The sequence below is a fragment of the Eriocheir sinensis genome, chromosome 28 (genome assembly GCF_024679095.1).
Source record: "Eriocheir sinensis breed Jianghai 21 chromosome 28, ASM2467909v1, whole genome shotgun sequence".
In the NCBI taxonomy this organism is placed as follows: Eukaryota; Metazoa; Arthropoda; class Malacostraca; order Decapoda; family Varunidae; genus Eriocheir; species Eriocheir sinensis.
The window spans coordinates 7,061,278-7,073,049 of NC_066536.1; the positions used below are offsets into that span (position 1 = coordinate 7,061,278).

The 11,772-nt window shown below is 42.7% G+C and overlaps 1 protein-coding gene across 1 annotated transcript; it reads right to left on the reverse strand.

The window, feature by feature from the left end:
- Positions 1-1,357: 1,357 nt before the first annotated feature.
- Positions 1,358-9,952, reverse strand: LOC127004439 (isoaspartyl peptidase/L-asparaginase-like). The gene is made up of 8 exons (XM_050872156.1): positions 9,601-9,952; positions 7,382-7,811; positions 5,426-5,507; positions 4,868-5,032; positions 4,520-4,661; positions 3,890-4,052; positions 3,631-3,715; positions 1,358-2,605 (listed from the first exon to the last, which is right to left on the reverse strand). Exons 2-8 carry the CDS (start codon positions 7,517-7,519, stop codon positions 2,373-2,375), a joined length of 1,008 nt encoding a protein of 335 aa, XP_050728113.1. The 5' UTR covers positions 7,520-7,811; positions 9,601-9,952; the 3' UTR covers positions 1,358-2,372.
- Positions 9,953-11,772: the final 1,820 nt, after the last annotated feature.

Here is an 11,772-nt window from a genome sequence, read left to right on the forward strand (position 1 = left end):
CCATACGCATATGCGACGCCCACCCTACGACACACCGCAGGCAGCCTCAGTACCACTCACTCACATCTAACACACCTTCAAATACTGGTACTATACAATAAATACCAATGACCATTATAGTTATTACTAGTACTAATAATACTCACGGCAGCCACTATCAATAAAATTAGTCTGCGCCACTAACGGGCTGGGGTCATCCACCAGGCACCTCAAGAAAGGATATACGTAGCGGTGTTATGGACAGCACATCAAAATAAAAGATTCTTATACATACCTACAGTTCTTATTTGGGGTGGTCGAGTTTCGGAGTTGTTTCTGTTTTGTGTTCAGGGTTACAAGGGGTGGGTGGGGGAGGGGTTAAGTGTTGGCTTCCTGAGGCTTGTATGACGGTGATGATGATGGTAATTTTGACGGTGGATGGGTGATGGTGGTGATAATACTGATGATATGCTATTGATAGCGATATGATTAGCATTTCTACAAATACCACTCCTGCAAATATTAGTTTTAATTTCAAATACTGCTACTTAATGACAAAATACAAAACTACTAGTAACTACCAAACAGCAACAACTACTACTGATTTGCAAGCCTGATCATATATACCTGGATTCCGTTGCTTAATGGTTAGTGACGATGTTTCTTTTTTTCTAATCTTGGGTGCATGGACAACTTACATTCTCCTCCTCTTCATTCTTCGACTTAGTCTACTTCCTCCTCTTTTCCATCTTGCTTTTCCTCGTTTTCTTCTCATCACTCGTTTATCAGTGTGCCCAAACCTACCCTGAGAGTTAAAAAAGGTGCAGGTGCTTGATTATTACTGTGTGTGTGTGTGTGTGTGTGAGAGAGAGAGAGAGAGAGAGAGAGAGAGAGAGAGAGAGAGAGAGAGAGAGAGAGAGAGAGAGAGAGAGAGAGACTTAACTGTGTGACACGTCCTGTAATTTTAATCTTTTAATCTTTTAATCATAATCTTATTGTATTTTTCTCCTGCCAAAGATAGTCTGCAGCACCTCACTGTAACTTTTGGCAGCTGTATGTTTCTGTATTGGGATTTGTTTGTATCGAGAGAGAGAGAGAGAGAGAGAGAGAGAGAGAGAGAGAGAGAGAGAGAGAGAGAGAGAGAGAGAGCAAGGGGGGGTAACCATCCAAACATTGCCATTCATGTTTTATTAATAATAGAGGAACAAAACACGAAACCTTTGCTTGCTTATCTCTCTGTATGGTCTTGCAGCTGTTTCTTTTGCGAGACAGATGGAAGTACCTTGACAGTATATTAAAATTACAACACACAGGAGGATGCTGGACTTGGCTGTGTCATCATGTCAGCCTCCTTCTCGTGAGGGAAGGAAAACATAGGTGAGGTTCACGCATATTATTCCCGCTGCAGAAGTCAGCACCAATAATGAGTCAGGTTTACAACTCGAGTGCTGGAACCATAACAAGCAGCACCAATTACATCACAATCACGTGGAAAAATCAATCTCAGAGTTAACTTTGTCCGCCTAACACTTGAGACGATGTGACCAAGCTGCACCTCACAGGCCAGGTCTAGCTTCTTGAGAGGTTGTCAACAGCTTGTCAAGGACTCATTAGATTTCAGAACAAATAACAGGGAATATTACCTTGTACACTTACTCTCCAGTGCAATTTTCTTAGTTGATACATTGTAAAACATAAAAAACTTGCTATGTTGTGAAAATATGCTTAAATTCTTAATATTTTGTAGCTTTCAAATATATATGTGATCAAAGACACACCTGGTGCCCACAAGTATAACCATCAATTTTATTGCATCCTTATAACATGATACAGGCCACATTAGTTCATGACACATTACAGCATAATGCTGACAAGTTAATGACTCAGCCTTATTTCACAGAAATTCATTACTTATTTAAAAAAAAGGAGTGACTTGAAAATGCTGAGTGAGCTATGAATTAAAAGTTAGCATAGAAGTCAACCTCAAAATTTATCAAAGCTTTATTAGTGCATTTTAGGGCCATGGGGTTAAAAAGGTTTGTTAATAGTGAGAAATACGAAGCAATATCATAAGCATGAGGAGTGGCATTTATACATCCATCCATCCACTCATCATTTAATAGTTTTCTATCAATCAGATAAAACAGGGAGTCATGGGCTGAAGGTGACAACTTAGGGGCACAGTACCTCCTTGATGGACTTTCCAATGCCAGGTTAGGGACACACACGGAAAAGGAAGGCCTCATGATACAACAGAGTTCAGAGGATGGTAAAGATTTATGTTAAAAACTGAAGCTTAATTAAAATCTAGATAAATATACCAGTCTGATCAGGTCCATGCTTTAGAATTTCCAGAAGGAGAGGTAGCCAAGGTAAAGACTCACTTCCACTTATCACACACTTGGCACAGGTCCTCTCATGACCTGCAAGTCTTCCTTCATGTGCTCACGTGGATGCATGCCATAGTGGAGCTGGTTGTCCTTCGCGTACGCCCAGGGCATGCGCGGGGTGGTGAAGGCAAAGCCCACCTCCCCACACCGGGACACAGCCACGGCACCTCCACAGCCACTCACTCTCTGGCCCATGTATTCCAAACTCCGCTGGATGCTGTCACTCACTGGCATTCCTGCACACACAGACAGGCATACATGGAGAAACCATCATATAAGTAAACACACATACACACACACACATGCATGCATGCATGCACACACACACATACACACTACTTTCTGAGTAATGAAAAAATCATGAAAAAAACAGAGGAAAAAGATCTGGGAGTGACAATAACTGACAGGTTATCCTTTGGAAAGCATATAAATAGGATAACTTGGGAATAAACTTGGCTAAAAGTTAAAGGCACTGTGAGCGAGGCTAGCCCTGCCAACGACAAAGGTGTTGTTGGGTAGTTGGGTGGGGATGATTGTGTGAGGAAGGAAAGGTTGGGTATGGAGGAGGTTGGTGAACCAACAAGGGATGAAACCAGAAACTACTGCTCGCTTACATACATGCAGCATGTACTGCCAATAGTCACATTTTCCATGTAAAGGATAAGTAATTTCCTTCGAGTAAAACTGTTTATCCCCAACTGATAGTCCATATAAGGAACATCCATATTTACAGTAGATTAAATATTGCTACGGTGTGTGTGTGTGTGTGTGAAGCAGTAAGACATAATTGCTGGTTGGATGGATGATTACTCATACGTCAGAGCTAAACGTCACATCGACGTCACGAGAAGATGAGTGGGGCGGGGCTAGCCTCGCTCAGTGCCTTTAACTTTTAACCAAGTTTACCCTAAATTTACTCTTATAAGTGCTTCATTATCCACATGTGACACCAAATCATATTTTTGCCCATTAGGTCGGGGTCTCAAACATCCACTGCCAAAATAACATCCTTGTCCGACGCTTTGTTAAAGTTTTATTTGCAAAAAACAGGGGAACACGGCCCCTGAAACCGTTAGTAGTAGGAAGCAATGGTGACTAGCATACTAAATGTACTTCAAATGCATTCTGATAAAAAATATAAGAGAAACTGATTACGAGACATGGCAAGATGGAGGTTGAAAAGGATAGAAAGAAAATATCAGGAAACAAAAGCCTGAAGATGGAAGGAAGAGGTGAGGTGAGAGGGAGAGTGCACACACACCTGTGGCCATGGTGGTGACGATGTGGTGTGCCAGACACACCTTCAGCAAAGACTCCCCGTGGCCGGTGGTGGACACGGCCCCGACCTGAGGCAACAGATGAAACATTGGTCATCCTTCTCTTCTTGGTTACTATGGCCACATACAAACATATATATATATATATATATATATATATATATATATATATATATATATATATATATATATATATATATATATATATATATATATATATATATATATCATGGTAGTACACACCTGATCATCAGCATAGCCGCCGGCCCCTGGGACAGGTGTGTCACCCACCCTGCCGGGCATCTTAGCTGTAATTCCACCTGTAGAGGTGGCACAGGCAGTGTGGCAAAAAGTGTCGAGCACAGCACAACCGACGGTGTCGTGTCCACTCTGTGGCAGCTTTTGCCTTGGGGGGAGGGAAGGATAATCACTTGTTAGGAATCATTAAAACTGTCATTATTTTCTCTTAGATCCATGTGTGCTGCCATGCCTTGTGTGAGTCAGGCTAATTTGTGTTACATCTTAATGGCCCACGGTCCCTCTAGAACTGTTGAAGTCTATGGGCACAATCAGTGTTAGATATAAACACAGGTAACATAATATCAGTAATCTTTGTCATTGAAGTGGCACACAAAATATAGTCCGGTTTAAGATTCTACTAAAAAATTCAGGTTATCTCGTGTGTAAATCAGTTGTACATAAATAATATTTTTACTATATATTATTTGCTTGAAATATTTTACACTTAATGTTGATAAAAATGCAATACTAATACAAAAGAACATAAACCCAAATCCATAAGAAAAATGAGAAACTTGGAATTTGGCGCTTCCACTGGAAGCTAGGCTAAAAAATCCTCAACACCACACTTACGGGGAGACATTAAACAGGGTGTCCACTGATGTAGAGTATTTCTTCATGATCTCCAGCTCTTGTTTGGCATAGGGAGTGACCAGTGTGTCCGGGGGCACCTGTGTGATACCGTGGGAGGCAGCAAAGTGATTGGCTCCCTCTCCTGTGATAACGTAATAAAGCAAAAATATTGCAACCTCATTTTGAGGCATTTTTTTCCGAACCAAACTGAGCATTTTGCTTGACTGTGTTTCACTTTCTGTTTACATCATCTATCAGTATCTTATGCTTCTTATTAGAAGCATACATATGCATGACATTCTTAGTTATTCACATTTTTTCACCCAATTCGCTCTCTCTCTCTCTGACCTGCCAGCATCACATGAGGTGTCTTCTCCATCACCAGCCGTGCCACCTTCACTGGGTTCTTTACATTCTTGATGGCCGCCACCGCCCCGGCCTGAAGCCCTGCCCCAGACATCACCAGTGCATCCATCTCAACCTCCTCTTCCAGAGTGAGAACAGATCCTGTGCCTGGAAGGGTGGGGAAATAATCTTTTTATCAGACAATCTAACAAATTAGTTTTACAGTCTCCTTGCAAACATAATGATAACACTGAAAATGATTTCTGTGATTGTGCCTTTGGACTGAGAGTGACCACCAAACCCTGAATGGCTTGACCCTGCTGCTTTGCCTGCATGTGTACCTGAGCCCTAAAAGGCAAAGCACATAAAAGAACTATCTTCTCATCCTAGTTTTAGAGGACACATGGTGATCTGGTACCTTTGGAAAGCAGGGTTGATTTTACAGAGGATATACAGAGGATTCCAGATTTTTGGTGATAAACATATGGATCTACTTTTGTATGAGACTGCCCTTCATACACATGCCTACAGTGCTGTGCATGCACATGAACACTCACACACCGGCATCAAACGCAGGGTTGTCTTCCAGCATCATCACTGCTGCCTCTACTGCCTCCACTGCTGAGCCGCCTCCACCCACGACCTGAACAACAAGCATACACCAACTGCACATTATACCCATGCTTAGGAGAAACACTCTAAAACAATGTTAATTAAGGGGCATACCGTATTGATTCTAAGCATGTAGCCCACATCATATTTTGCACAAAATAATCCTCTAAGTCTAAAGCCCCAAATACACTGCCGAATTTTGGCCACGAACTTGATGTCGAATCAGTTCGTGAAAAAATTCAGCGACTGGTTTGCCGACATGACCAAGATTCTTACAGTTTGTGACCATTCGGTGACATGTCGGCGAATGCTCAAGACAATTCGGAGACATGTCGCTGACTATTCAGCGTCCATGTTGCCGAGCTCAAAATCTAAAATTTTAACGTTTTTTTTGTCGCGGAATAACTGGCGACAAGTCTCCGAATTGTCTTCGCATGTCCCCGAAGTGTCGGCGACATGTCGGGGACAATTCTCCGACAGTGCCAAGATTTCTGACAGCTGATCATCTGATGCTCCTGTGGCATATAAAAGCACGGGAATCCGCACCTACCGCATGGACTACTACAACACCTGGGGATTAGTGACCTGGTAGGACAGAATTGTGGGTGAGTAAATACCATGTGTGGTAATATGTATGATAGTATGTGTAATAAAATGTATAAATGTGACTTGTTTTTGTTTTGCCATCCTACAAATATTTTAGAATGAATGAATGTTTACATAATATTAATAAACAAACCAGTAACTGAAAGAAAAAATATATTTAAATAACTGAAAATGAAACAAAGGTTAAATAATGGCAGAATAATGATATTAAGAAATAAATAAAGTAATAAATAGTAAATTAATTATTAAATTCATAATTCTTCTTGTTTTTCATATATATATATATATATATAGATATATATATATATATATATATATATATATATATATATATATATATATATATATATATATATATATATATATATATATTTATATATATATATATATATATATATATATATATATATATATATATATATATATATATATTTATATAGAGAGAGAGAGAGAGAGAGAGAGAGAGAGAGAGAGAGAGAGAGAGAGAGAGAGAGAGAGAGAGAGAGAGAGAGAGAGAGAGAGAGAGAGAGAGAGAGAGAGAGAGAGAGAGAGAGAGAGAGAGAGAGATAATACATAGATAGATAGATAGACAGACCCCCGTGTAAACCTCCCACCATGACCCGTTTGCTGTGTCGTGATTAATTCGCTGAATATTCGGGGACATGTCCCCGAATAGTCTTGGCCATTCGGCGACATGTCCCCGAATAGTCAGCGACAAATTTGCCAATAAAATTAAAATTTCAACGGTCAAAATTCGGCGACAATTTGCCGAACACCGCGAATCGGACGCCAAATTGTCTGGGACATGTCGGCGACAATTCGGCGTCCATTTTTCATTCGTGCACATTTGGCGAACAGCCACGAATTTTTCATGCAACATGAAACTTTCGTGGCGGTCATGACCAACTGTCAAAAGTCGCGTGGTGGATGCAGACATGTCCCCGAACGGCCAAGAACAGGCAAGAAAGATGCCGAACTTGTCCGCGACACAGGATGACTTGCATATTCGCGCACATTCGTGTACCAAAATTCGGCAGTGTATTTGGGGCTTAAGTGATGGTGAGGCAAGTCACTGAAACAAAAAACTAGGAAACATGCAAAAACAAAGAGAAAAAAACACAGTATCATGTGTCATGCCACTGACAAGAGGGAAGGGAGCCAGAGACTTAGTCCCACCTCGGCTAAAAAAAGAACACAATTTAGCAGTGTAGTCCCCAAAAATCAAATAAAATTAACTATGTATGTACAATATAAAAACAGCACAATATCTTAATTCATTTGACACACAAAGAAACTCACCTGGTATCCACAGCGTGCAGCTGCCTTTACCCCTTCCATGCTGGCCTTCCACAGGTGTTGGGGGATGTCCCAGGCACCCCCGTGCACCACCACCACCCCTCCCACCGACCCAGCCGTCACAGACCCTGCCTCCGCCATCTCTTACCCCTTATTCATGCACACTTAGACTGTCTGTTAGCTGGTTTTCTACACACACACACACACACACACAGTCTCTCTCTCTCTCTCTCTCTCTGTGTCAGTCTTTTCAGCTTAAAATAATCCACTAGTTTAGGATCATATTAAGCAATATTTAAAAATGTATTTATTCTCCATATATCATGTGCGTACTTCCTCCAGATGATATTTACAGTTAGTTTTAAAGTATAGCTCTTATACAGTGACTGGTATGATAACCAATAGTTGCTTGTAGAGGTGAAGGCTGATGTAACTGAAACAGAAAAAAATATATGACAATAAATTTGTTTTTAATCTTGTTTGGTTAGATTTGAATGTGGACACACACACACAAACAAATGTACATACAAGGGTAGTGTAGTGTGACTTGAACATAACAAAACACACAATGCACGGACACCAAGGATTCTAGAGAACCATAGAGTCCTTGCTTCCTAGTATATGCCTCATGTAAGTGCACGCACATGCACGCACGCACATGCACACACACATATGCATGCACACACCCACCCACACACACAATATCAAATCAAATCAAATCACAAACACACACACACACACATTCACATGTTGCATCTCATTCTATTTTCTGTCGATATTTTTATACTGACTGCTCTCCTGAAATTTTTAACTGCATGCCTCCCCCCTCTCCCACAACCCCACTGCACACAACTTTCTACTCTTGCTTAGTAGCTTGCTTATCCCTACTCTATCCAAATCCCTTAAGTGGAACTCCCTTCCAGAATCCCTAGTCACCCTCCAGTCTCTATCTTCCTTTAAATAAGCACTGGCTCAACATCTTGGGGACAAACTTTTATAATAACACTGATTGGACTATAGCTCTTTATCCACTTTTATAATCTCTATTATAAGTTGACTGCATATATATGCACTATCCAGCTTTTTTACAAGCACTTGTTTTTCTTCATGTAATTATAAATTGTGAACTGGCATGTCAGCAGAGTGCTGGCTTCCCAGTGCCCCCTCCTCATGTGGATTATGGGACCGGGAAGCCCACCAGGTGAGTAAACCAAGTGAGTGCACAAGCTATACTGCCACGTGGCTTTTCAATCGGTCCAGTTGTTTTCAATGTTATTTCACACTGGATGTGAAGCTATGTGAGCAAAGTTGCTCGCATAGCCTGCATGATTGCCCACTTCACAGTTTCCTCAGACATAGGTAGCTCCCTTCACACATGTGCGGTAGGGCACTTTGAGGGTGCCTATGCACTGCTCACTGCTTAGTAACTGAGGTGAGAAGTTGTCATCAGTCTGCCACGTGCTAATGCAAGAGTGTGAGGTACCGTTTAGAGGAGGCAATTTCAAACACAAAATTCCCAAAAGCAATGGAGCAGCTAATAGAAAAAGTACAGAAACATACATGGTGCAGCAGAAGGCTACAAGGATGTGAACGGGAGGGACAGCTGTTCAGTGCAGATTGCTAGATCCCTTGTAGTGTCTTGAAACATTTGTAACATTGCTTAGCTGAAATTGTTTTCAGTGTGAACAGTAGCATAACAAACATCGCGAGCCATCTTACCAGCTGCGTAGAGCAGCATCGCTCCTGGTGTGACCTCCCCTCCCTGTACCAGCAACCAAACCTTACCTTGGTATTCTCAGCTGCTTCGGTCTCTCACATCAACTATTTCCAAAGACTGGAAAGGAGAGCAATCGGGTTCTAATGAGTGATTTTTTAGGTTCATGGTACAGAAGGGTCAAACTACCAGAAGGGTCATAAGACTACCTCTGAAAATGGCCACAACTCTCATGAAAACTTTGTCAAATATATGAGGTTGGGCACCAAAATGTTTAAGAATTGGCATCTCAGTTCCTCTGTTGGAAACGCCTCTATTGGAAGTTGCTGTTGATGGACTGTTTTGTGATCCCAGCGATAGTTTTGCCCGATTTCTGCATGTTGAACGCGAAAATCACCCATGAAAATCCGGTAAATCTTCTCTGTGGCCTTGAAAAAAGTCATACTGGGAGCCCGATACACTTACAAACACGCCCCTCATCCCGCCCCTGCACCACAAAGCCACTCACGCCTAGGCCCGCTGCATCATGTCAATCTCCGCCTGGGTCTGCTGGATCTTCCTCTGCAGCCTCTCGCGGCGCCGCCTCAGCCACTCCATGCGCCAGCTCTTGAACCTGTAGCCACAAAAAACACCGACGGAGAAGGTCACGCCGAGGGCCGCCGCCAGCACCGCCGCGGACACCGTTACTTGCTGCGGCGCCGACATGCCGGGGCCGGGAGTGGCGAGTGGGTGTCCTTCGCGGGGCCGGTGTTGTGGCGCCGGGTGCTGATGACGGCGGCGATGACGACCACGCCAGCCTATTATACGGGGCCTCGAGGACAGGTAAAGTTGGGTGCGGAAATGATGATCTTGCTCCGTACCATTGACCCTCTCAGGGCCGTACCCAGCAGCAGGTCGGACGACCTCCCCCCTCTGCTATAACGTCCACTTTCTGAGAAAGTCAAAACGAAAAACTGGGACTTTTCGTCTCAGTTTTTCGGTTTGACAGCACGAAAATGCACCCAGAAATGTCTTTTTTTTTTTCAAAACACCGACACCCCCCACCCCCAGCTAATTTGACTCACTTCGCGAGTCACTCGCTCCTCTTCAGATGACTACAAAGGTCCACATTTAGTGGAAAAAGCCCCCTCCACCCCCACCCCCACCCTTTTTACAGCTCCGGGTCCGGGTATGCCAGGACCAAAGGTTTGGCCGCGGCCAAACCTTTGGTACGGCGCCCTGGCTGCACGCTGTCTGCCCGGGCAAATATTCGAACCCGGTCCCGCGGCCTGAGTCGTAACAAGGTAGGTACGCTCATGGTCCATGCATGGGTACGCTAACCACTGATCCACGGAGGCGTGATTGAAGAGTGAAAAACAAACACTACCTGGTAGCTATACAGGGCCATTTTGTACACCATTCATACCACATTATTTCCAAGAAATCTTTCACAGACGCCATAAAATTTAATGTCCTAATTCCCATGAGGCAACAACCATGCCCTGTGTCAAATGCGAGTTATGCGACACAGGTGCAACAGTATGAAAGGCTGCACGGTGACACCTATACTTGTCAAAATTGAGGCACTGAGCGGCAGAGGCACCAATGCGCCAAAAATCGCCCTACTGAGTTTTACATGCAGTGTGACGGTGTCTGGTGGCTCAAGGCTTCTTCTGCCAGAATATGAATCATACATGACGGTAAAACAATTAGTATGTCCACGTGATTGAAGGGCGAGCTTCGCCTACTTTTTCCTCTCCGATTATCTTGATGTCCAAAATTTTCTTAAAATGAATTATTAAGAAAAAAAAATTGTGATTATGATTAGGACAAGACATGCAGTTGATACAGGCAATTATGCTCATGAAGGAACTTCACTGGGTAGCATTATTTTTATAATCTTTCAATATTTTGTGCTGGTCGATGTAATAGATAGGCGTATGCGATAGATAGGCCTATCCACGATTTAATTATTTTCTTGATTCATGTACATGATCAAAAAACTCTACTCCAGAGCTTTAATACATGATATATAATAAGGAGCAATTTAGAGTACAGACAAGTATTAAACTACAAGATCTCCTACTTCAATTTTCAATTACTCAAAAATATGCAGGCCCGTAATTTTGTCAGATTGTTTTTGGGGGGCCTAGAGTTAATGAGGTAGGGGGTGGGGGGGAGGGGGAGAGCGAAGCGAGCATGCGCAGGTGGGAACCCCCCCCCAGCCCACCCATCCCCACCCACACTTTTTGGGGCATTTTGAGGCTGATATAGAACACATTAAATGGGCTTTAGCCCCCATAGTTCCGTAGAAATTACGGCCCTGATATCGTACCCGAGTGTTGGTATTTTTTATGTTCCAATTAGACACTTCCGAATTCCAGTAGACCACCGTAACTGAGCAACTTTGTCTCATTAATACACAGTCCATTTCCGTACAAAAACTAACGGTAATTTAAATACATATGATTTACTCTATTTAGCCTAGAAGTGGTTAAGTGCAATTAGCTTAAATAGGTTCACCATTGCCCTTTTTTTAAGTTTACAAGCATAACTGACATGAAAAATAAGTCAGGTGAATAAATATTTGATGTATCTGCATATAGGCTATGGTGCAGAGCTCGTCACTCGGCAACGATTCAGCAAGTCTGTGTTCGAATACCGGCCCGAACAGTGGGCGCACACGGCACAGCCCATGAAG